The sequence below is a fragment of the Dendrobates tinctorius genome, unplaced genomic scaffold, assembly GCF_039654945.1.
Source record: "Dendrobates tinctorius isolate UK_male_01 unplaced genomic scaffold, ASM3965494v1 ptg000001l, whole genome shotgun sequence".
Taxonomy (NCBI): domain Eukaryota; kingdom Metazoa; phylum Chordata; class Amphibia; order Anura; family Dendrobatidae; genus Dendrobates; species Dendrobates tinctorius.
This window is the reverse complement of record NW_027361669.1, coordinates 548,098-575,972: the sequence shown is the minus strand read 5'-3', so window position 1 is coordinate 575,972 and position 27,875 is coordinate 548,098. Positions and strand designations below refer to the sequence as shown.

Here is a 27,875-nt window from a genome sequence, read left to right as displayed (position 1 = left end):
CCAAGCAATTTTCTTTTTCTTGTAAAGGAAATTAACTTCCAGTCTATTTATAAAAGTAATAATTCACAGTCTGTATCTTTCACAGAGTGACCGCAGACTTATCGGTTTTGACCGGCAACCCCTTTAAGATGCTTGCAGTGATGGATCTCTGGAAGATTGCATACTTCTGTTTGACCCCTTAAGGACCGCGGATATTTCCGTTTTTGCATTTACATTTTTTGCTCCCCTTCTTCCCAGAGCCATACCTTTTTTTTTTTTTTTCCATCCATATAGCCATGTGAGGGCTTGTTTTTTGAGCACCGAGCTGATGTTTTTATTGATACCATTTTGGGATAAATACGATGTTTTGATCGCCCGTTATTGCATCTTATTGTGTTTGTGATGCCAAACTTGTCCAGTGTTTTTTTATTTTAGTGGTGAAAAAAATCTGAAATTGGGGGAAAAAATTGCATTGTCACCATTTTCCAAGACCCATAACATTTTTATTTTTTGTTTGTGGGTGTGCAGGCCTATTTTTTTGCGGGGCGAGGCAACGTTTGTTTTGATTAATACCATTTTGGGATAGATGTGACATTTTCGTTGCTTTTTACAGCCTTTTTTGTGGTATTGCCACATTGATATTACCAAAAAGAACACCTTTCATTTTACCACATAGTGTACAGGAAAATAGGGAAGAAATAAGAGATTGCTGGGGGAAAAACATGCAATTCTGACTGTTTTTTTGTGAATTGCTTTTATGGCGTACATTGTGTGTAAAAATGACACAGCAATATGATTTTCCTCATCGGTACAATTTAGGTGATGCCAAACTTGTCATGTTGTTTTTATTATTATTTTAGAGTTAGAGAAAGAATCAGAAATTTGGAGAAAAACAAACCTTACCTTAACATTTTTTGATTGATTAAGCTGTGTGGAAGCTTATTTTTTGTGGGGCGAGACCACATATTTAGTATCATTTTTGAGACTGATACCACATTTTCATGTCTGCTTATTGCATTTTTTCAGGTACTAAAAAACCAGGAATTTTGGCTTTTTGATTTTTTTTTTTTTTTTTGTCTGTTTTACGGTGTTAGTACAGAGCATTTTAGTTATTTCTGTATTTTGATAGATTGGACCTTTTATGCGCACAGTTATACCACATGTGTATTTTTACATTTTTTGTTATTTATTTTTAATTGGGAGAAAAGGGGAAATGTATTTGAACATTTGCTTAATTTTTGCAGATTTTTTAAAACTATTTTTTTTTTTTAATTTTTACTGTATTTATTATTTCCCTAAGGGGACTTGAGCCTGCAATTGTTGGATCACTTGTGCTACGTACAGTGATACCAGAGTAATGCTGCATTTACAGCGAGCTAAATCTCTATGCTGCCAGATAGGCTTTGCAAATCGGTTTATAACACAAGCAAAAAGAGAGGGGTAAAGGAGTTGAGTCTTGTCTGAGCCCAGGGAGCATCGGAAAGGGGTCAGTCTTCCAGCTTTTCACCAGCCCCATACTGTACATGTTTTGGTACTTCAGGTTAATAAGGGAGAACAGTTTGCCGAACCCAACCCTATGCAACACCTTGCCTATAAATTTATGCATGTCACCGTCATAGGATTTTTCCTTCTAAAGATTTACCAGGGTCTTCTGTTCATAGAGGTCTTAGATGTATTTACTTGAGGTAGATAGAGGGAAAAATGGCTATTAGTGGGATCACATGGGACTATTTTGGCAGGTCAGGGAAGGGGGATAAGAGATGAGTTAGCAGTAGCAGACTAACACCCCTGAGGATTTTGCTGCTTCCTAGGTACACAAGACAGGTTTACAGAAAGTAAAGAGGCTAAATGGGGTGAGGATCACAATGGAGAACAATGACTATTTTGCTCTGCTTTGGCTGAAACAAGGATTTGTTTCCATCCAAAGATATTTTTTTTCTCAATTCATGGGGTAACTGCTTTAAGTTGCCCCTCATTTTTTGGGGGCTGAAAAGGACATTGCTTTGTGCACCGACGGTTTAACACCACTTCATGAAGGAAGTCAACTCAGACTTTTTTTTTAAAAACATTTCTAATCTATATTGTGTTGGACCAGGGATTCAGATTATTTTCGATGTCTAAATTTTTTTTACGCATTAGTGACCCTTTAACCCCTTTCTGTCATGTGACGTACTATCCCGTCCATGTGCCCTGGGACTTAATGCCCAGGGATGGGATAGTACGTCACAGCGATCAGCGGCGCCCACGTGGTGAGCGCCGCTGATCGCGGTCGGGTGTCAGCTGATTATCACAGCTGACACCTGGCACAAGGTGTCAGGGGCGGTCACAGACCGCCCCCAACACGTTAACCCCTTGCACACCGCGATCAAACACGATCGCGTTGTACCGGGGGTAAAAGGGAAGCATCGGCAGGGAGGGGGCTCCCTCCGTGCCTCCCTGAGCCCTCCACAGCAGCGCAATGTGCAGCGCTGCTGCGGAGGGCTCCATCCCTGCAGGTCCCCGAATCCAAGATGGTGACGGGGACCTTCGGGGGCCTGCAGGGAGGTGGCTTCCTCATGCCTGCAAAGCTCAGGCAAGAAGGAAGCCTTGTGCAGTGCCTGTGACAGATCGCTGATCTGTCACAGTGATCTGTGATGTGACAGATCAGCGATCTGTCACATGACAGCTATGTCCCCCCTGGGACAATGTAATAAAGTAAAAAAAAAAAAAAAAAAAAAAAAGTAAAAATAATTTTTAAAAAATCGCTAAATAAAAAAAATAAAAAAAAATTGCCTAATTCATTTTTTGGGAAAAAAAAAAACAATAAAGTACCACCGCGTCCGTAACGACCCGCCCTATAAAACTGTCCCCTTAAAGCGAACCCCTTAAAAAATAAAAATAAAAAACGAAAATAATGATTTATTATCATACAGCCGAACAAAAAGTGCAATAACTCGCGATCAAATTTACGCATATAAATATCCATGGTACCACTGAAAACGTCGTCTTGTCCCGCAAAAAACAAGCTGCCATACAACATCATCAGCAAAATAATTAAAAAGTTATAGCTCGCAGAATAAAGCGATGCAAAAATAATAATTTTTTATATAAAATTGTTTTCATTGCATAAAAGCACCAAAACATAAAAAAAGACTTAAATGAGGTATCGCTGTAACCGTACTGACCCGAGGAATAAAAGCGCTTTATCAATTTTACCGCAGGCGGAACGTTGTAAACGCACCCCCCAAAAGAAATTCATGAAACGCTAGTTTTTGTTCATTCTGCGTCCTAAAAATCGGAATAAAAAGCGATCAAAAGAGGTCACGTGCCCGAAAATGATACCAATAAAAACGTCAACTCGTCCCGCAAAAAAATAAGACCTCACATGACTCTGTGGGTCAAAATATGGAAAAATTATAGCTCTCAATATGTGGTGATGCAAAAACTATTTTTATAATAAAAAGCGTCTTTTAGCGTGTGACAGCTGCCAAAAATAAAAACCGCCATAAATAGTAAATCAAACCCCCCGTTATCACCCCCTTAGTTAGGGAAAAATAATAAAATTAAAAGAAAATGTATTTGTGACGCCCGGGAGACCATGGAATACCCAGCACCAGATCGGTGGTGTCCTTGCTTCACCTCTGGGGAATGTCACGGGTGGCTTGACCCGGTGCTGTGGCCTCAGGCGATGCACAGTGCAAAAGGGGGTATTATGAGGGGACTTGAAGAGCACGGGCACTTGTTCAGCAGCGGATTCTCTCAGCGGTAATGCTCCCGATCTTGGGTAGATGGCTACTGTCCAAATGAAAGTCTGAGACACTGGAAACGGTTAACCAGTTTACTTCAACAAATAGGGGGTTACAATAAGTCCCGTCACCGGAGTCTGTATGGGAACTTTTGGGTTACTCTGGCCCTGCCGGGGCTTTTACCTCTTATTTTGCGCTGTTTCTGTGTGGCCCTGCTGCTGTGTGTGAACTGGCTGCTGGCCCAATCTGTCCTCTCCGGGTCTTGATTCAACGGGCAACTCGAGTCCTTTCCTTTTCTTACCCCCTCCGGAAGTACCGCTGAACTCTACATCTGTTGCTGCGTCTGACCCTAGTGAGGCTGGTATCACCTCACGTTTTCCGGTTGCTGTATTATATATAATGAATGCAGCCACGGATCCGGTATCCGTCTCTGCGCCTGTTCTGGGTAGTAATTAGTGCTACCCGGTTCTTAAAATGTCCTCTTTCTCTGTCCCTTTTTCCTCAGACCGGTGTTCTGTTGGCCCTGAAATTGTCAGTCAGTCCTTCAGGAGCCTGATACTGCTCCTCACACTCTGACCCTCCAGATCTGAACTCCTGGGAATAACTGACTACTTTTCCTCAGGTCAGAATTGATATAGGGGAGTCTCTGGAGCTCCCCCTTCTGGCCGGAGGTGGTAATGCAGTGTTCCTATTCTTGTTTGTGTCTTGTGTCAATAACTCTGTGGTGATCCCACTTTTGTGGCATATACCCCTAGGGGTGCCACATATTTATTTCCATTTTACCGTTAGGGTTAGGGCTAGGGTTAGGGGTGTGTTGGGGTTAGGGTTGGAGTTATATTTGGGGGGTTTCCACTGTTTGGGCACATCAGGTGCTCTCCAAATGCAACATGGTGTCTGATCTCAATTCCAGCCAATTTTGCGTTGAAAAAGTCAGATGGTGCTCCTTCCCTTCCAAGCTCCGCCATGCGCCCAAACAGTGTTTTACCCCCACATATGAGGTATCAGCGTACTCAGGACAAATTGGACATCAACTTTTGGGGTTCAATTTCTCCTGTTACCCTTGGGAAAATAAAATAATTGGGGACTAAATGATCATGTTTGTGGAAAAAATACGATTTTTTTATTTTCACGCCCGGGTGTTATAAACTTCTGTGAAGCACTGGGGGGTTCAAAGTGCACACCACACATCTAGATAAATTCCTTGGGGGGTCTAGTTTCCAAAATGGTGTCATTTGTGGGGGGTTTCCACTGTTTTGGTACATCAGGGGTTTTCCAATCGCGATATGGTGTCCGATCTCAATTCCAGCCAAAAAAGTCAAATGGCGCTGCTTCCCTTCTGAGGTCTGCCATGCGCCCAAATAGTCGTTTACACCCACATATGGGGTATCAGCGTACTCAGGACAAATTGCACAATAACTTTTAGGGTCTGTTACCCTTGGGAAAATAAAAATTGGGGGTGAAAAAATCATTTTTGTGGAAAAAATGATTTTTTTAATTGTACCGCTGTACGTTATAAACTTCTGTGAAGCCCTTGTGGGTTCAAAGTTCTCACCACATATCTGGATAAGTTCCTTGGGGGGGTCTAGTTTCCAAAATGGGGTCACTTGTGCGAGGTTTCCACTGTTTAGGTACTTATAACTTTCTAACAAAAAAAAATTTTGGTTCCAAAATTGTGCTGATGTAAAGTAAACATATGTGAAATGTTTTTTGTGTGCCATATCTCTGTGATTTAAGGGCATAAAAATTCAAAGTTGGAAAATTGTGAAATTTTCGCCAAATTTCCATTTTTTTCACAAATAGACGCAAGTTATATGAATGAAATTTTACCACTAGCATGAAGTACAATATGTCTCGAGAAAACAATGTCAGAATCACCGGGATCCATGGAAGCATTTCAGAGTTATTACCTCATAAAGGGACAGTGGTCAGAATTGTAAAAATTGGCCCGGTCATGAACATGCAAACCACCCTTGGGGGTTAAGGGGTTAAACAAGTGTATCGTTAAGATGCTTAAGAAGTGTTGATCCAGTTTACTACCACCCTATCACCAAATAGTACAGCACAGCCTGAATGGAAGAATCTCTGACGACTCCTCAAGTCCGCATTATTAATGGGACTCTCCTCAAGATATGCTTTTATAACCATGTTAAATCTGTTACAAGATGTTTCATACCTCTTCTGAGACCAGCATAATGTAGGAAGAGAGACCCTGATGTATCACTTAGTTTACTTGGTGCTGCAGTTGTGACACAATCAGAATTCTAAAATGTAACCTGAAGCAGAGCTTAGAAAGCAGTCCCAAGCAGGCTGTCTATGTACATAGTCTATTGACAATGAGCTGCTTATCACAAGGGAGGGTGGAGTTGGAAGGAGGCAGCTAAAAAATAATGTCCTAGTGATAAAACCTTCACTGTAAGTAAAGAGAATGCAGCCTGATAACTGATACATAGTTGATTTCAGTGTTTTGACACCTACTTCATGTTGTTCTCAGATTACATAGGACAATATAGAAAAACAAAATTCATTAGCTCACCACTTCAAGGTAACAACAGTAGCTTGTTGGGTGTGGTGCACGGGCAAGGATGTGGGCAGGTCCCCAGGAGGTGAATAAGGTTAAGTGGATAATTCCAGCATCTGCAATTGACGAAAACTAAAATAAATTTTTTTAAACACATTTCTTTGGTCACTCTAAAATTGCAAAGACAAATTTTTATAAAGAAACCCTTGGTGTATGCGTTTCAAGCCTATTCAGGTCCCTCAGTCATACCCTTTTGTTTTTGAAATATTAAAGTAGCCAAATGTTTTTTGTCTTTATTTGAATTGCAGATATTGGAACCTCACTCAGATTACATAGCAATAATCTGCTGACATATTCTCTTTATTTAACCAAGCAGTACAGTGCTGCATATATTCATTATCTTGAAGTTTAGCAATATTTAGAGAGAGGCTGATATGGAATCGGGAATATAACTCTCTTAAGAGTTCAAATGGATGCAGCCCTACTTACTAAGCTTTCATATGTTCTCTTTAGCGAAACACATGCCTGGAAATGTTACATAACCGGATCTTAGCAGGAGGATCAACTTCTGTCAAAATAAACAAGGGGTTTTCTAAATGTGGTTGATGAAGTTGTTGGTGCTGATAAAGTGCAACAGGATGTGACCAGGACTCTTATGGTGCAGTTTGTGTCATGTTTTGATTTGTGTCGCTATGTATTACAGGCCTTTAGTCATTTCCTATGACTACATTTGAATATTTTGTACTAAATAGATTCATAATATATTGCAATCATCATATTATACAGCACTGGGTACTTACAGTTGCTCATTTTGCCTTTCTACCCAGATAATTCTTCTCTTTTCTCTGCTCTTTGTAGAAACAGGAAGTCTCTTTTCCCTGCATGAGTCATCCCCCTCTTCAACTCCTGACCCAGCGGCTCCCCTCTTTTCCCTGCCAGCGGCTTTATAGTGATGACCCATGCAGGAAAAATAGACCTCCTGTTTCTACATAGAGCTTAGAAGGATTTCGCTAGTCTGTTTTTAATCACGTGATGCTATAAGTCTAATGCAAAAAGGAGGAATTAACTGGGGAAAATGAGCAATTGTAAGTACAAAGTGCTATATAATATGATGATTGCAATGTATTAAGAGGATAAAAATGTTGGGAGTGGTACTTTAAATGGAATCCGTTTGCAAAATTTTACCCCACAGACTATTTATATACCCAGACAAATGCAGTAATACGTTTTCATTTTCATGGCCAGTCCATTTTTCCATCTAATATATAAAGCTCAATGTGGGTGTGTATATATGTATGTATGTTTGTATGTCCGGGATTGGCATCTGCACCGTCGCAGCTACAGCCACAAAATTTTGCACAGTCACACGTCTGGACCCCGAGAGCGTCATAGGCTATGGTGTGAGGCGAAATTTTAACCCAGCGCGTTCCAATTCACTGAACAATTTTACCCCTATCTACATAATGGGGAAAAAGTGTATGTATGTATTGGCATCTGCACCGTAGTAGCTACAGCCATAAAATTTGGCACAGTCACACGTCTGGACCCTGAGAGCGTCATAGGCTATGGTGTGAGGCGAAATTTTAACCCCATGCGTTCCATTTCACCAAACATTTTTGCCCCTATCTACATAGTGGAGGAAAAGTGTTGGAGGTAAATTGACAGCTGCCAGATGTGAACAAGGGGGACTTAAAGAATGAGAGCGATGGCGCCAAAGAGTATATACTGTACAGTTGCTAAGGTGGGGCCCTGACATGGGATACTCACCACACACGGGGATATGGACACACACAAAATGCACCACACACTACCACGTGCTTCAACACACATACCACCCTCAGCACACATTTCACCACACATACACCAACTTCGCCACATAAAAGTCGAAACACAAAAGTCGCCACTCAAAACTCGCAACTCTGTCTCAGAGCTGTTTAAAAGATGAAAAATGAGCTGTGATTGGTTGCTATCAGCAACAGTTTTCTTTGTAGACAGTTGTGGTAACTGAGGCCTATTATTCTTATCATTTCTATGGTGTTATCGTCTTTCTGTAAAGCTGGAAATAGCATAATTTATTACCCTGCCAACACAGACCACCCTCTGACACAGACTGCAGGGAGAGCCCATTATCACACAGCATAGGATTAGATACACAGCTCAGCAGTCAGTATCACGCTGGATAGGATTAGATACACAGCTCAGCAGTCAGTATCACACAGGATAGGAATATATACATAGCTCAGCAGACTATCACACAGGATAGGATTAGACACGCAGCTCAGCAGACAGTATCACACAGAATAGGATTAGATACACGGCTCAGCAGTCAGTATTACACAGGATAGGAATAGATACATAGCTCAGCAGACAGTATCACACAGGATAGGATTAGACACGCAGCTCAGCAGACAGTATCACACAGAATAGGATTAGATACACGGCTCAGCAGTCAGTATTACACAGGATAGGATTAGAAGCACGGTTTTTATGTGCAATATAATCATTATAATTTGTTATAACTAACCACAGTTGGTTACTATGCCCAGGCAACGCCGGGCTCTTCAGCTAGTTACTGATATATATGCCTATGAATTGATCTGCAAATAAAGACTATCACAGATCCAAAGAATCTATTGCTCCAGCTTTATTCCCACCTACTGCCACCTCCTCCTACTATACTGGCAGCCTCTATATTATGTGACTTCAGATAAAGGAGCCTGTCAATCAAGCAGGAGGAGGAGGTGGCACTGGGCTGGGAATAGAATTGGAGTCACAGATGCTTCACATCTTCCATAATCCTTCAGCCTTATTTGCGTATTACCACTTTCTCCGTAATGGAATGACTGACTGGCCATGTAAGGCTATATGCACACGTTGCGGACTTGCCTGTGGAATTTCCTGCGCAGATTTTTCCTCTAAGCCATCCACAACCTGTCTCCTCCATACATCTGTGACATGGTCTCTAGGTACCTACCCGCACGCAACCTTCGATCATCTCTAGATCTCCTTCTCTACTCCCCCCTTATCTCTTCCCACCACCGCATACAAGACTTCTCCCGTGCTTCCCCCATACTCTGGAACTCCCTGCCGCAACATATCAGACTCTCACCATCAACGGAAACCTTCAAGAAGAACCTGAAGACCCACCTGTTCCGACAAGTCTACAGCCTGCAATGATCCTCGGTCTACTGAACCACATCAAGACCTGCTCTACCCTCTCCTACTGTATCCTCACCCATCCCTGTAGACTGTGAGCCCTCGCGGGCAGGGTCCCCTCTCCTTATGTACTTGTGTGTCCCTTGTCTTACACATGTTTATTATACTTGTCTATATTTCCCCTTTTCACATGTAAAGCGCCATGGAATAAATGGCGCTATATAAATGCATAACAATAATAATATTGGCAGAAAAACGCATTTGTAAATCTGCACGTTTTTATGCCGATTTGATTCGGAGTTTCATGCATTTTTTGCATGCAGATTTGTATGAGTTTTTGTAAGCTAAATAAAGATCTATTATTTAACAAAAAAAAATTGCGATGTCATTTCTTTGTCCAACCTCGTCTTTTACATACTCCATTGAAGACCATAATATCATTACATACCATGTTCAAATAAAATGTTTACACACAAAACAAATAAAAGTGATATATAGATAGATACATCCATCCATCCATCTATCCAGCTCTCTACCTCCCCAGAAATGGCGCATCGCTGAGATGCACCATTTTCGGCACCTAGCCTCCCTCTTCCCACTGCCCTGTAGCGGTGGCATATAGGGTAATAGATGTGGGGTTGATGTCATCTTTGTATTGTAAGGTGACACCAAGCCCATGGATTAGTAATGGAGAGGTGTCAATAAGACACCTATCCATTACTAATCCTATAGTTGTTACATGTTAAATAAAGACACAGCCAGAAAAAATGTCCCGATGTGACCGCTCTACACGAGAGATCGTCGTGGGATAATCGTTATTAAATGGATTACATCGGAACAGGGAGTATACTGTTGGTTTATTTTATTTTTTTGCAGGCGATCGAGGGCGTCAGGGATTAGCTGTTTTGGTGCGTATGTACTGTATGTGTATGTGTTTTTGTTTTTTTTTTTTTACTATTCAACACAGTAGCGGGATGATGGGACTACTACTTTCCCGTCATCGCCTAATGCTTTCACTGTAGCAGACATAGCCTGATGGGGCTAGTAGTCCTATCAAACGATGCCTGCCTACACAGACACTCGCGCGCCCTTACCCGCAGACACCTGCGCGCACACACACAGATTCACACAGACTCCCGCAGACTGACCGACACACACAGTCTCCGCCCACACACTCTTCCTCCCTATCTGCAGCGTTTTTCGCACGTAACTCCGAGGCAAAACCGCAAATCTTTTTACACCTGCAGTTTTGCTGTGGATTTGACTGACTCAATGGAAGTCAATGGGTGCAGAAACGCTGCAGATCCGCAAAAAGAATTGACATTCTGCGGAAAATAAAACACTGCAAATCTGCATAGATTTTTCCGCAGCATGTGCACACAAATTCTGAATTTCCCATTGACTAACATTGGTTGTGCACTACACTGCGAATTTGATGGATGCAATTCCGCACGTCCAAAAACGCTGCGGATCCGCATCAAAATCCGCAACTTGTGCACATAGCCTAAAGGTATTGCTGGACCTTTCTTTGAAAGATCTCCTTGCACATATAAATAGATTATGGTGTGAAATCCTGCTGACAAATGCCCTTTAATCAGAAGACAACTGGCATATAAGAAATAACGGCAGTTATAACAGTATAAAAAGTGTAATAAACCATATATGAAAAATTTACAAGTACATATAAATAATTCTATACTTTAAATTATTTTTCACAAATCTTCACTTTTTTAGGCATGCAGTTCAAGTATATTCTCCATTTTCATATTTTTGCTTCATTATTTGTTTTTTAGATCCTAAGATAGCTACAGAGGCTGACACTGAAATCTCTGCAGAGTGGGAAATCAAGACAATCACAAGCACTTTGAAAACTTATCTAAGGTGTGTTGAAAATGCCCTGTTGTAAAACCAAATGTGATGGCTAAATTCAAGTACTGCAGTTCACAAATATATATATATTCATTCATTGGTGGTGTTCCTTTTATGAGGACTAGCACTATTATATAGCAGTGAGTGTAGTAGCTTTACAATGGCTTGCCTTTGCTGATCCATATGATTAATACAAAAGTACGTCTTACTGCCAGTTACAAAAAGTCTCAAAGTTTAACCCCTTTCCGACTTTGGGCGTATATTTACGCCAATGTTGGACTCCCTCCCTTTGATGCGGGCTTCGGCGGTGATCCCACATCTTTCTCAGGACATGTCAGCTGTTTTGCACAGCTGACATGTGCCCGCAATAGCCACGGGTGGAATTGCGATCCACCCATGGCTATTAACCAGTTAAATGCCGCTGACAGCAGCATTTAACAAGCGCTTCTGGCAATCGCGCCGGAAATGCGCACACCGGTGACCCCCCGCCACGTGATCGTGGGTCACCGGTGGGTTGGCATGACTACCTGAAGTCTCCTGGAGACCTCTATGATTGTCAGTGCCGGTTGCTGTGAGCGCCACCCAGTGGTGGGTGCTCATAGCAAGTGAGTAAATCTGCTATATAGAGGTGATCTGTTCGAGTTGTGGCAGCTTCTAGTCTCCCATGGAGACTATTGAAGCCTGCAAAAGTAAAAAGAAAATGTTTTTAAATTATAAAAAAAAAATATATGAAAGTTCTAATCACCCCCCTTTCGTCCCATTCAAAATAAAACAATAGAAATAAAAGCAAACATACACATATTTGGTATCGCTGCGTTCAGAATCGCCCGATCTTCCAATAAAAAAGGATTAACCTGATCGCTAAATGGCATAGCGAGGAAAAAAAAGTCAAAACGCCAGAATTAGGTTTTTTTTGTCGTCGCAACATTGCATTAAAATGCAATCACAGGCAATCAAAAAATCGTATCTGCACCAAAATGGTATCAATAAAACCGTTAGCCCGACACCCAAAAAATAAGCCCTCACCCAACCCGAGACCACCAAAAATTGAGACGCTACGGGTATCTGAAAATGGCTCAATTTTTTTTTTAACAAAGTTTGGAGTTTTTTTTCACAACTTGGATAAAAAAGAACTTAGACATGTTTTGTGTCTATTAACTCATAAGGACCTGGAGAATCATAATGGCAGGTCAGTTTTAGCATTTAGTTTACCTAGTTACAATTGCAATTTCACCGCATTTGGAATTTTTTTCCCGTTTTCTAGTACACAATATGGTAAAACCAATGGTGTCGTTCAAAAGTACAACTCGTCCTGCAGAAAACAAGCTCTCACACGGCCGTATTGACGGAAAAATAAAAAAGTTATGGCTCTGGGGAAAAAGGGGAGCAAAAAACGAAACCGCAACACCAAAAAAAAAGCTGTGAGGGTTAAGGGGTTAAAGGTTGTTCTCAAGTTGAATTTTGAACAGCTCACAGATGTCCAGTCTTTTCTGTGAGGCAGTGACAGGTGTTATTTGCGATGGTCGTTATGTGTCCCCCAGGATGTGCTCAGAAGCGTATTAGATCCGCTGGAGTGCCTTGTGGTCACAGCAGGACGCCTGTGAGTCACAAGGCAGAATAAAAGTAAGCATCAACCTGGTTAAGTTATTTGGCCAAGGAATTATTTTGGAAAATCCGGTATGGGCTTTTATTTTTGAAACTGAATGCAGGAAGGTAGAGGGGCCGGTCCGTTTCCTCAAGGCCGGATCTTGCAGGTGGACCATGGCCACAGATTCCAGTTCAGAGAGAAACCCTGCAGGAAGGGTTTGGGTGTGTCAGTTTGGAGTTGGCTACCTGTGGAGCAGTTGACTCTGCAGAAGCTCCCTCTGTGTGAGGTAGCACATAACCAGCAGAGTGAACTCCTGGTACCCCGCAGTGTGATACAATGCTGCAGTTGCCATTGGCAACCGGACATTTATAAACTGTGTTGTTTCCCCGCTGCCATCCGGAGGATACAGTGTGCTGTACACTGCATGAGTTTGGACAGTTAAACACATTTTGTTGTGGACTTTTCCTGTGGTCCCTGTCTGTCACATTGATCCAACCCCTCTGCACTAAACTTCAAATTCCTTGCTGCTGGGGATAGGCACTCCTTGTTTGGCATTTTTAGTTTAGTATCTTCAATCTACTGCTGAGCTAATGTTATTGTGACACATTAAGGCCACTGTACACTTTGAATATTTGGTGAGTGTTTTATCTGTGTATTTGTAAGTCAAAACCACGAAGGAGTAAAAAATAAATGCAGAAGTGGTGCACTTTGTAAGTCAAAACCACGAAGGAGTAAAAAAAAAATGCAGAAGTGGTGCACATGTTCTTTTATACTTTTTCCTCTCATTGTTTCACTCCTGGTTTTGCCCTATAAATACAGAGGTAAAAAATTCAACAAATACTTTACATGTCCACTTGGCCTTAAGGTCTTGCAATGCTTATTCTGAAGTCTACACATCTTTCACTATATTTGAATAGAGATAACACTGCCTTTGACTGGGAAACTGAGAGCTGACTGGTATCTCAGGAGTTAACTCTTCTCCTGGAATGCAACTACTGTGCACATTGGACCAGGCCTTTACAAGCTGCACACTATGTAAGATAAAGGCTTTCACAGCAGAATGACAGCCAATAGCAAAAGCAAGTCAGTTGTAAACTTGCTTATTTTCATGGTGCATGATTAACTTTACCAATTTCATTATGTATGTACTTTAGATATTTTAATTCAGCACTGCTAAAGTAGATGGAGCAAAGAAATGGAATATATTGAAGATTATGTGCAGTGTTTGAACCATTTCCTCTCTTGTTTTTTTTTGTTCCTAACTCTTGGTTACCTATACACAGTAGAAGAGGAAATGAAATATGGTTTCAGATTTTTGTAGTCTGTCACTATGGACTTACAAAACAATATTTTATTTTATACGAACAGATCACTAATAGTCACCTTTTTGTAACAACAGATATTTTTTTAGCAGTTCTTGCTAAATGCCCCATCATTAATTTATTGCTTTACTCCTGAGAAGCAGGTGGCTTTTATCACCTTCTGAACAGGATGATTTTTTTGCATTTCCAACAACTTTTTTATTTTTTCTATTGATTTAGCCAAATGAGGGCTTGCTTTTTGGGGGATAAATTGTAGCTTTTAATCAAACCATTAATTTTACCATTCAGTGTCCTGGAAAACGAGAAAATTATTCAAAGTGCAGTAAGATTGTGGAAAAAAATATGCAATTCCACAGTTGTTGGCGTTCTGTTTTTATGGCATTAATTGTGCACTAAAGTGACTCGGTAACATGATTTTTCAGGTCAGTACAATTACAATAGTAATTTTTTAATTTTTATTACTGTATATACTCGTGTACAAGCCGACCCTCCCCCTAATTTTGCCACAAAAAACTGGGAAAACTTATTGACTCGCGTATAAGCCTAGGGTGGAAAATACAGCAGCTACTGGTAAATTTCAAAAATAAAAATAGATACCAATAAAAGTAAAATTAATTGAAACATCAGCAGGTTAAACGTTTTCCATATTGAATCAGGAGCCCCATATAATGCTCCATACAGTTCATGATGGCCCCATAAGATGCTCCATGCAAAATACGCCCCATATAATGCTGCACAAAGGTTAATAATGGCCCCATAAGATGCTCCATAGAATAATATGCCCCATATGCTGCTCCATAAAGGTTATGGCCCCATAAGACGTTCCATAGATTATGCCCCATATGCTGCCCCATAAGATGCTCCATAGAATATGCTGCCCCCATAAGATACTTCATTGAATATGCCCCCATATGCTGCCCCCATAAGATGCTCCATTGAATATACCCTCATATGCTGCCCCCATAAAATGCTCCATTGACTATGCCCCCATAAGATGCTCCATTGAATATACCCCCATATGCTGCCCCCATAAAATGCTCCATTGAATATGCCCCCAAATGCTGCCCCCATAAGATGCTCCATATAATATGCCCCCATATGCTGCCCCCATAAAATGCTGAATTGAATATGCCCCCAAATGCTGCCCCCATAAGATGCTCCATATAATATGCCCCCATATGCTGCCCCCATAAAATGCTGAATTGAATATGCCCCCATATGCTGCCCCCATAAGATGCTCCATTGAATATGCCCCCATATGCTGCCCCCATAAGATGCTCAATTGAATATGCCCCCATATCCTGCCCCTATAAGATGCTCCATTGACTATGCCCTCATATGCTGCCCACATAAGATGCTCCATTGAATATGCTTCCATATGCTGCCCCCATAAGATGCTCCATTGAATATGCCCCCATTTGCTGCCCCCATAACATGCTCCATTGAATATGCCCCCATATGCTGCCCCTATAAGATGCTCCATTGAATATGCCCTCATATGCTGCCCCCATAAGATGCTCCATTGAATATGCCCCCATATGCTGCCCCATAAGGTGCTCCATTGAATATGCCCCCATATGCTGCCCCTATAAGATGCTCCATTGAATATGCCCCCATATGCTCCCCATAAGATGCTCCATTGAATATGCCCTCATATGCTGCCCACATAAGATGCTCCATTGAATATGCTTCCATATGCTGCCCCCATAAGATGCTCCATTGAATATGCCCCCATATGCTGCCCCCCATATGCTGCCCCCATAAGATGCTCCATTGAATATGCCCCCATAAGATGCCCCATAGATTATGCCCCCATATACTGTATTTCTGCTGACATACTCGCCTCTCGTCGCTAGGGGCCAGATGCCGGTGTGCTGAGCAGACGGAGACACCGGCGCGCTATGGGGGACAGGTGTCGCCACTGGCTCAGGACCCGGAACCTGAGATATTCACCTGTCCCAGTTCCAACGCTGCTCGCTGCTGTTTGCCCGCCGGGTCCCTCTGTCAGTGACTGTTCAGGTAGAAGGTGTGCACTGACAACGTCATCGCACCCTCTGCTGCCTGAACGTCACAGCCAGAGGGACCCGGCGGGCAGACAGCGGCGAGCAGCGTTTGAACCGTGACAGGTGAGTATAGCATATAACATACCTTCCCCTAGCGCGTCTCTGCAGGCCCGTTCTCCCACGGTTTCCCTTCCTTCCTTCAGCGGTCACGTGGTACTGCTCATTAAAGTCATAAATATGCGCATATTCATGACTGAGTGGTACCATGTGACCGCTGTAGGAAAAGAGGCCGTAGGAGAAGCAGGGGGGCTGCAGAGACCATGCCAGGGGGGTCAGTATGATGTGACACCCCCCGCTCCCCCGCTGACCCCCTGGCCATATGACTCGCGTATAAGCCGGGGAGGGGGGTGGACGGGTGGACTTTCAGCCCAAAAAAATGGGCTGAAAATCTCGGCTTATACACGAATATATACGGTACTTAATTTTTAATGAGAAGAAAATGTAGGGGAATTCAAATTTTTATTTATTTTTTTACTATATTCATAGAACCTATTTTTATTTTACTTTATTTTTAACTTATTGTTGGATTGCTTATTGTCATGATCCAGGTTGGATTATGACAGATAAATGCACTAGTAACCTTTTTTTTTTTTTCCTTCAAGCCTTTGGCTTTAAGGAAGTTTTGCCCCCGGTGACCATTAGGGTCATTGCACTGTGGTGATTTCAGTTCTAGTTTTGCCCCCGGTGGCCGGTAGGGTCATTGTACTCTGGTTTCTTTAGTTTAGTGCACGTGATTATCACTAACAGGTGTGATTGCTCTGGTTTAACTACAGTCATATGTTAAAGTTTTGGCACCCCTATTAATGTTAACCTTTTTTCTTTATAACAATTTTGGTTTTTGCAACAGCTATTTCAGTTTCATATATCTAATAACTGATGGACTCCGTTATATTTCTGGATTCAAATGAGGTTTATTGTACTAACAGAAAATGTGCAATCTGCATTTTAACAAAATTTGACCGGTGCAAAAGTATGGGCACCTCAACATAAAAGTGACATTAATATTTCGTAGATCCTCATTTTGCAAAAATAACAGCCTGTAGTCTCTTCCTGTAGCTATTAATGAGTTCCTGGACCCTGGATGAAGGTATTTGTGACCATTCCTGTTTACAATACAATTCCAGTTCAGTTAAGTTTGATGGTCGCCGAGCATGGACAGCCCGCTTCAAATCATCCCACAGATGTTCAATGATATTCAGGTCTGGGGACTGGGATGGCCATTCCAGAACATTGTAATTGTTCCTCTGCATGAATGCCTGAGTAGATTTGGAGCGGTGTTTTGGATCATTGTCTTGCTGAAATATCCATCCCCTGCGTAACTTCAACTTCGTCACTGATTTTTGCACTTTATTGTCAAGAATCTGCTGATACTGAGTTGAATCCATGTGACCCTCAACTTTAACAAGATTCCCGGTGCCGGCATTGGCCACACAGCCCCAAAGCATGATGGAACCTCCACCAAATTTTACTGTGGGTAGCAAGTGTTTTTCTTGGAATGCTGTGTTTTTTAGCCTCCATGCATAACGCCTTTTTGTATGACCAAACAACTCAATCATTGTTTCATCAGTCCACAGGACCTTCTTTCAAAATGTAACTGGCTTGTCCAAATGTGCTTTTGCATACCTCAGGCGACTTTGTTTGTGGAGTGCTTGCAGAAACGGCTTCTTTCGCATCACTCTCCCATACAGCTTCTCCTTGTGCAAAGTGCGCTGTATTGTTGACCGATGCACAGTGACACCATCTGCAGCAAGATAATGCTGCAGGTCTTTGGAGGTGGTTTGTGGATTGTCCTTGACTGTTCTCACCATTCTTCTTCTCTGCCTTTCTGATATTTTTCTTGGCCTGCCACTTCTGGGCTTAACAAGAACTGTACCTGTGTTCTTCCATTTCCTTACTATGTTCCTCACAGTGGAAACTGACAGGTTAAATCTCTGAGACAACTTTTTGTATCCTTCCCCTGAAAAGCTATGTTGAATAATCTTCTTTGTTTTCAGATCATTTGAGAGTTGTTTTGAGGAGCCCATGATGCCACTCTTCATAGGAGAATCAAATAGGAGAACTACTTGCAAGTGGCCACCTTAAATACCTTTTCTCATGATTTGATACACCTGGCTATGAAGATCAAAGCTCAATGAGGTTACAAAACTATTTAGTGCTTCAGGAAGTCCGTAAAAAGTAGTTAGGAGTGTTCAAATCAAGAAAATGATAAGGGTGCCCATACTTTTGCACTGGTCAAATTTTGTTTAAATGCAGATTGCACATTTTCTGTTAGTACAATAAACCTCATTTGAATCCAGAAATATAACTGAGTCCATCAGTTATTAGATATATAAAACTGAAATAGCTGTTGCAAAAACCAAAATTGTTATAAAGAAAAAAGGTTAACATTAATAGGGGTGCCCGAACTTTAACATATGACTGTATATAAGTGTGTCTTGTTCTCTCACTCACTGTTGGTGATATTGCTCATTTCCAACCAAGTCTGGTGGAGGAAGGAACTACAGAGAGGAGTTCCGTGCAGCTCAGGCAGAGCTCTGGTGTAGTAGCTTCAGGTTGAAGCTGAATTCTGGTGGTGGACTCTGTTGCTGGGAGCAAGAGCAACAGAGCAAAGCTAAGTGGTGTTACCCCTGTTTTGTAACTTCCCTTTTGTGTGTTTCAGTGCAGTGGTGGGATTAGTTTCTGCACCGTCCATTTCACTAGAAAGGGCTAGGTGCAGGGCGAGCTAGGGTTTTTAGGTTCCTGATCGGCGCCAGGTGCGGAACCAGTCTAGGGATCGTTAGGAGTGTCAGGGGAGTGCAGGAGGTCTCCACGTTCCCTATCGCAGGGCCCTCCATTGTATCAGTTTCCCTGGTGTTTCCCTTTATTATTTAAATTCGCCCTGCTGGAGGCGTGGTATCCAGTTATACATGTCATTCTGAAATTCGCCTGCTGGAGGCGGTGTATCTGGCTGCACATTATATTATTTAAATTCGCCCTGCTGGAGGCGGTGTATCCAGGGTCACGTGTGCCATAGAAATTCACCCTGCTGGAGGCGGTGTGTCCAGTCACACGTTGATCATCACACTTATACTATATCCTGAGATACCACATTATTGCATTATATTACACTATGTAGTAAAAATCACGCTGTTCTTCCCTTGAGTTGAGCGAATTTTTCTAAATTCGGTTCCGATCACGATCGGCGACAAATATTGTTTTTGCAATATTCGCTGAACACAGCCGAACTTCATTGGAGTCAATGGGAGGTGGAAGGCAGCGCTTACTGCATGTGTTGGGGGAAACTCGCTTAGCAACGGGTTGAAGGCACACGGGCACATTTTCTCTACAAAACATAAATCACCATGTTACACATCACACACACAGTCCATAGCACTTCTTAGTATGTGACTTAACTCGCAGTCCTTAAACACACCAGACTTTTTGTCCAGTTACCATGGGTGACTGCATAGTTCATTGACATCCATGGAACATCAAATGCCTTGGGACAAGGGCATTCCTGACAGTCCAGACCCTGAGAAGGTCTGTAGCTTCCCCAATGCAGTGCCGTCACAGAGTTTGCACACACATGGTCTCACCCTGTGGTCTTCAGAAATCCTGTCCCTCGTGAGACCTTCCAACACAGCGACCATCCCAGTCCACAGTCCTACCATGTGTTCTTCATGAAGTCCGTTAACTCATAGGACCTTCCAAAACAGGGACCTTTCAGGTACGTGGCCTCTCCGTGTGCTATTTAGGAAGTCCATCCACTCATAGGACCTTCCAATACACAGGCCTTCAGGTCCATGGCCTCACCATGTGCTCTTCAGGAATCCGGTCCTCCTGCCAGGATCTTCCAAAACACAGGCCATCCTGGACCTTACACACCGACCATGTGACCCCAACCATGGTCACATTGTGTAGCTGTAACCACCCCCATAGGTGGGAGATGTGTGTAGTTAGCCAGTCTCGCCCAGCTCTCCGGCTAACCCTGTAAGCCTCTCTTAGTATAAACAAGAGCAAAAACTTGTAGAACTACAAGTCTCAGAGCCACATTACTGGCTTACAGCACATACCGGCCTATTTACAACAATGCCGGTCACTGTCTCACAGAGGAGAAATTACCGAATATGTTCGGAACCAATCATGAAACATAAATTCGGCACAAATGTGGCAAATTCAGACTCGGTGTCTGATTATGAACATATCCGCTCAACTCTAGTCTTCACAGAAATACAGTAATGGCAGACACAGGGATATTGAGCAGATCCTCAGTTGCCATAGCCTGCCATTGGTACCCTGCAGTTATATTATGGAGAACCTGTGTGGAAGGCATGTCCCCTGGTTCGCGCATTTTAAATGCGGAGTTTAACAGTAGTTCCGCTCCATCCGCTGCTGTTAGAGGCACATGCTGGCTGATTAACACAATGCCTGCACATGAGGAGAAAGACATGGCAAATGGAGATATTTGCTAATATTAATATTATTACACATGCATAAGATTGGATAGGATCAGGAGATGGGAATACTCCTTGAAGTCCAACCAAGAATCCTAAATTGTTAAAGGGGTTATTTCTGGCAAGATACAATTTTTCAGTATTCTGTTTAGAGAAACTGTAAAAAAAAAAATAGTCAAACACTGCGGAAATGGCAAACAGAGTCAAAACTTAACTCTGTAGTTTATGGGGAAACCTGTCAGTTCCCATATAACGCTATTAACCTGCAGATATAGTGTTAATCTTCAGTTAATGGCATTATGAAGGTGCCCAGCTGCAGTACTGAAAGTGCAGCATGTGAGATAAAATTAAACTTTATTATCCTGGGAACTGCATTATGAAGGTGCCCAGCTGCAGTACTGAAAGTGCAGCATGTGAGATAAAATTAAACTTTATTATCCTGGGAACCGCTGGTTTTCAGTCATGTACTCTTGCTCAGAGCAATTAGTGTCACCGTTCACAGCACTGAGAGCAGTAGCTGTAAGCACGTCCCATTACTGACTGACAGCCGTCTCTGTACTGATGTACGGTGGTGGGCTGAACAGTCTCTTTACTGCAGAAGAGGGAAAATCCCATAGGAGATGGATGCTATTTGCTACACATTAGTGGAAAAATTCCTTCCCAACTCCAGTTATTGCAATCTGAAAAAAATCCCTAGATGACTGTTATGTCTGAAGAAATCTGCTACCTATAACTCTATCATATTTAATCTTTCAAAACAAGCTCCGCACAGTACAGAGGTTTGCATTGTAACTTTGCAGCTGTCCTAGGTTCAAATCCCACCAAGGACAACATCTGTCTGCGTGGGTTTCTTCATGGTACTTCGATTGCCTCCCACACTCCAAAGACATACTGGGAGGGAACTTATATTTTGAGCCCTGACCAGGACAGTGGTGATGATGATGTCTGGAATTAATGGCACTACATAAGCAACGGTAATAATAAATCTTTTTGAACTTTCCTGCTAAATCAACCATCACAAGTGAGGTCTTTGACAGTGATCTAATCTGTGTTTAGAGCTCGTTTTATAAAAGTATGTGTCATCATAGAATACATTTTTAAAAAAACCTGTATTACACTTGAATAAAAGACTATGGTGACGTTAAGTTAAAGAGAACCTGTCTGTCTATTCATACCGCCCAAACCACTTGCACCATAAATCAGAACCTGGCTACCTAGATATGTTTTAATGTGAAATATTTTGATGTTTCAAACAAAATATACTTTAAAGATCCGGCCACAGGCCATATTTTGAAAATATAGTTTTAAGAGCCAGCTGACAACTATCCTTGCTCTAGTTGATTGACAGGTCACTACCATGTGTGTACTTAGCGAAAGACCTGTCAATCACCTGGAGTGGTGTAGGGAGAATCCGGCCATGGGTGGTGTCGGACTACACAGATCTCTCGCATTAGTCTTCGGCCAGCTCTTAAAACTAGAGCATTTCAGAGAAATTTTATACCTGGCTGCAATCGGGCTACAAGACTCTGATTCATTCTGCCCGTGGTATGGACAGCATAAGACGAATGAATGACAGGTTCCCTTTTAAGGCCACATTCTCACTTAGTACTTGGTCAGTATTTTACATCAGTATTTATAAGCCCAAACCAGGAGATTGTGAAAAATTCAGAAGTGGTGCACATGTTTCTACTATATTTTATCTCGGATTGTTCCACTCTTGATTTTTGGCTTACAAATACTGACCAAATATGTGAACGTGTCTTAACATCTGTCTTTAGAATTTCACAATACTTGTGACCATATAAAATGTTGTAATATATCTTACTAAGGGGTAGAGACCACTTCTCACCTTCCAGAAGCCTTCAATTCCCTTTTCCCTCCTGAAACTTTTCTTTGTTCAGGAATCTCTTCTGTCTCCAAATAAATCTGTTTAATGTAAAATAATAAATACTAAACGGGTAGGAGGGATCTGATGCTGCAGACTCTCAACACCAGGCCGCATGTAGAAAGAGTATGTAGTGAATGAATTGGGCTTCCTGTCTGCACTACATCTAAGGCTAGAGTCACACATCCGTATAAGACTGTTGAGTTCGGGTCAGAAAACCCGCTTTGCATCTCGGCCAATTTTTGAACCATGAAAGACAGATGTCTCATTCTAGTCCTAGTAATGGAAGGCAGAAACTTGGAAAGAAAAAAGCACAATAGGGTCTTATCCGGTGACAATGGGGTGTCAAGAAATGGGGAGATGCACTCACCTTGTTAGGTTGCTGAATGGTAACTCATAACGGGCACATAACAGCTACTGCACAGAATACCGGTGAAGGAAACGACCATAGATATAGAGATGATAGCGGAGGTATCACTCATGCGATGCTGATGGCGAATAAACTGTGAAATAAACATTTATCAAAGCCTGATGAAGAGGTCCTGCGTGATCTCGAAACGCGTTGACATTTAAACCTGTTTAAATAAAAAAATTACTTCACTGATAATTTGCCATCAGCAGCGCATGAGTGATACCTCTGTTTTCATCTCTAATTCTAGTCCTATACAAATGTAAAAAATGATACCTAAAAAGACATGGAGGTTTTTTTTTTCCTTTTTAAGTTTCAGGCATGTTATAGGTGATGCATGTCATGTCTTGTTTTTTTTATTGCAGAATGCTTCCAGGTCCCCTCATGACATACCAGTTTCAAAGAAGCTTTATCAAAGCTGCTAGTAAGTGTTCAAGACATTTTAAATATACAGTGTGTGTGTGTGTATATATATATATATATATATATATATATATATATATATATATATATATATATATATATATATATATATATATATATTCTATTTTGTTGATTTGATTTTTGAAAAGTTTGAAGAAAGAGTAATAATGCTTCTCAATCACAAAAGTACAAACTTTTAAATTGGAAAAATAATAAGACCGACAGCTGGCGGACAGAGCAGGAATCAAACAAGGTGACTGTGATGGGCCACGTAAAGAAGAAATAATAGACTGTCTTACATGTAGCCTGCATTGCTGTGTGAGCTTTGCGATTTTAAAAAGATCAAATGTTATACAGAAATAGTCAGATTATCCAGACATTATGTTAATAAACTGAAAGTGTAACCGATATTTTAATTTGTATTGCCCAAATCAATTTTACAAATAAAAATAAGCAACTTTGTAATATGTCTCATCAGATAAATATGCTTCTTTCTCCTTCTGAACTGTTCATTAATTCTCAAAATTCTTAATTTACAGGCAAAATGTATATTCAGTGAAGCTAGATTGTTATAACTAAAGGTACTGTCACACTTAGGCTGGGTTCACACGTAGCGGAACTCTCGCGGAAATTACCGCGAGAATTCCGGAATTCCATTCCGCGGGAAAATAGCATTTTAAATTCCTGCGATTTTCCCACGGAAAAACTAGCATTTTGCAAGCGTTATTAGCTTGTAGAATTGCTAGCGTTTTCGAAGCGATCTGTAGCAACGCTTGGAGAACTGATTGACAGGTTGGTCGCACTTGTCAAACATAGTGTTTGACGAGTGTGACCAACTTTTTACTATTGAGGCCACCTATGTTGCATCAATAGTAAAAGATAGAATGTAAAAAATAATAATAAAAAAAATATTGTTATTCTCACCTTTCGACGTCCCGCGCAGCCTTCCCGCCTCTCTCCACGCTCCTGGTCCCAGTAATCCTTTGCGACAATTACCGCGATGACGTCCGTTCTCGCAGGATCGCGACGTCTCGCGGTCATTCGCAATGATGTTGCGCGAATGACCGCGAGACTTCGCGATCCCGCGAGAAAGGACGTCATCGCTCGCAAATGCTTACTGGGACCGGGAGCGTGGAGAGAGGTGGGAAGGCTGCGCGGGACGCCAGAAGGTGAGAATAACAATATTTTTTATTTTAAATTCTATTTTTTACAGGGATGTGGTACCCAAAGCCCGGAGGACAGTCTCCTCTCCTCTGGACAGTGGGTACAATCCGTAAATGTTCTGCTTACTTTTCGCATGGTGTGCACAGCCACATGCGGAAAGTAAGCAGAACAATGCATTCCTATGGGTGCGGGATCGCCGCGATTCCGCAAAATTAATGAGCATGCTGCGTTTTTTACCGCCAAGCGATTCCGCCGCGGTAAAAACCGCAGCATTAGCACAGCATTGCGGAATCCCATAGGAATGCATGGGATGCTTATTTTTCGCATTTTCGAGGAAACGCGAAAAAACCGCCACGTGTGAACTCAGCCTTAGCGATGCACCAGCGATCCCGACCAGCGATATGACGCGGTCAGGATCGCTGGTGCATCGCTAAGTGGTCGCTAGTGTGCTGCCACACAGGCAGATCTCACCAGCGACATAGCAGCGGTCAGGGGTCGTTACTTACCTGTCAGACGAGACGATCCTGACGTCCTCCCGCCCGCGTCCACGCGTCGCTCGTCGGTGCCAGCAGGAAGCTGACGACGAGAAACAGTCCAGTACATTCTCGCGCGATCGGCGATAACCAGCGGGGGAGCGGTCGGAGGTAAGTAACAGACATAGCGATATCGCTAGCAATATCGCTATAACGTCACAAAAACCAGTGATGTTATAGCGATATTGCTTAGTGGGACAGGCCCTTAAGATGGGAGATGTCAGTTATTACTGATAAGATTCTATGTGGAGGTAGCGGGTGAGAAGCTAGAGGCAGAGCTCCACCCTCCTCCTCCTCCCATATGCACACAATCTTATCAGTAGAAGCTGTCATCTCCCATCTCAGTAATGATTTTACCTATAAATTGAGATTTTTAAGAATGATTGATCAGTCCTGGAGGAGAAAGAAGCCTATTTCTCTGATAAGATTTATGACAAAGTTTCTTATTTTCATGTGTACTATTGATTTATGAAGTAAAAAGTAATATGACTGTTAAGGCCCCTTTACATTTAGCGATGCACCAGCGATCCCGACCATGATACGACCCGGTCAGGATCGCTGGTGCATCGCTAAATGGTCGCTAGTGAGCTGTCACACAGGCAGATCTCACAGCGACGTAGCAATGCAACAGCAGTCGTTACTTACCTTCGTGACGTCCTCCCGCCCGCGTCCACGTGTCGCTTGTCGGCACCAGCAGGAAGCACCTGACGAGAAATGGAGCTGCGCGATCAGCGACAGACAGCGGGGGAGCCGGTCGGATGTAAGTATCACACATAGCGATATCTCTAGCAATATCGCTGCTGCGTCACGAAATCGGTGATGCTTTAGCGATATTGCTAGTGATATCGCTATGTGTAAAACCCCCTTTACTCTCTAAGGGTCCCGTCACACTAAACGATGCACCAGCGATCCCGATAACGATACGACCTTGTCAGGATCGCTGGTGCCTCGCTACATGATCGCTGGTGAGCTGTCAAACAAGCAGATTTCACCAGCGATCAGGACCAGCGAGGATGCTGGTATCCAAGGTAAATATCGGGTAACTAAGCGAGCGACGTCCCTTGGTTACCCGCTATGTACCTTGGATACCTGCGTGCTCACGCTGGGAGCTGGTATCCAAGGTAAATATCGGATAACTAAGCGCGCGGCGCTTTGTTATCCGCTGTGTACCTTGGATACCAGCTCCCAGCACGAGCATGCAGGTATTCAAGATACACAGTGGGTAACTAAGCGACGTGCGCTTAGTTACCCGATATTTGCTTGGATACCAGCTCCCAGCGTCTGCTTACAGCGCTGGGAGCTCACTGATCGTTGGTCTACCACTGCCACACGCAGCGATGCGTGTTGGCCAGCGGGAGACCAACGATCAAAAAATGGCCCAGGACATTCCTGCACGATCAGCAATACCCGGCAGGGGGGCCAGTCGCTGATGCGTGTCAAGCACAGCGAGATCCCTGGTGAGATCGCTGTTGCATCACAAAATCAGCGATCTCGCTGTCTGTGATGGGGCCTTAAATCAGTTTCCAGATCCACTGTAAGGGTATGTGCAAACGTTGCAAATTCTGCTGCGGATCCGCAGCGGATATGACCCTGCGGATCCACAGCAGAATCTCCTGAGTTCTACAGTACCATTAAAGTGAAGCTAAAATGAAAAACGCTGCGGATCAAACGCTGCGGGTTCATTTCCGCAGCATGTCAATTCTTTGTGCAGATCCGCAGCGTTTTGACACATGCTCCATTATAAGAATCCACATGTGTCAAAACGCAGGGGAAATCCGCACAAAATGTGCACTAAACTCGCAGGTAAAACGCAGGTCATTTTACCTGCGGATTTAGCCAAATCCGCACGGAAAAATCCACACATACCCTTAATGCACTAGTGGCCGCAGCCTCTGAAAAGTCGCTCCTTGACCTCAATGTTCTCTTTTCCCCCTGCCATAGGGAGGGTTTACTTGTATTGTTGCTTGACTAATAGTTATACACAATCTGTGACGTTAAATTTACATCTGTGATGTAACATGGCCGCCGGACACATCCTTGAGGTGGAGATATGCATCATCGAGTTTGGTAGCTTCGGTGATGTAAGCCCAGGAAAGCATGCTCCAGCGCGTTTAGTGCTGAGAGACTTAATAGGGCTGATCAGCTCCGGGTTTTTTGAGCAGTCAAAAGAGATAGGTGGGAATGACTGCTCACATATTCCCACCACGGGGCTGTGGTTTGGCAGATAAAATGGAGACCAAATGTCTCATTCAGTGTCTGTGTCTGGAGGTGTGGGGGCCTCCCGTGTGTTTGCTGTAGGACACTGACCTGAGTGGGCGAACTCGCACTACTAAATGGACTGTTTATTTTGTGGGGGTTTTTTTATTTTGTGCTGGGAAAGGTCGTCTTTTGTTTGCTTATACTGAGCATTTTATGCAGTTCTCATAAACCTGCCTGGAAATTTTCATAAAACCACTTCCTATACCTACCTCAACCTTAGCTGAGTGAGTACAAAACACTACAATTGATGCTAGAAGCAAAGGCATGAATCCCGAGGAGCACTGTGACTGCCGCAGAGATACCGCATGTCCTGGATGAAAGCGGCTGTATTAGCGAAAACCGACAGCAAAGAGGAGTTGATAAAACAACTGGTGCAGTCTAATTTCCAGCTGCAACAGCTAGGGCAGCAGCAATAGCAACAGCAGCAGCATACTCAGCAGATGGAACTCCTAGCCAAAGGGATCCGTGGCAGGGCAACCGCACCACCCCCAAATCCAGTTGATGATTAACACGTGAGGAAGTCGGTAAGGAGAGCCTTAGAAAAGATGA

At 42.7% G+C, this 27,875-nt stretch overlaps 1 protein-coding gene across 5 annotated transcripts in view; it reads left to right on the top strand.

Moving 5' to 3' along the window:
• Positions 1-27,875, top strand: part of ARHGAP26 (Rho GTPase activating protein 26) — a 605,933-nt gene that overhangs the window by 281,005 nt on the left and 297,053 nt on the right. For all 5 annotated transcript variants that reach the window (XM_073573730.1, XM_073572997.1, XM_073572737.1 and 2 more), the window contains exons 15-16: positions 11,172-11,259; positions 23,313-23,371. In XM_073573730.1, coding sequence (XP_073429831.1) covers positions 11,172-11,259; positions 23,313-23,371 — 147 coding nt within the window. The remainder of the gene's footprint in view (positions 1-11,171; positions 11,260-23,312; positions 23,372-27,875) is intronic.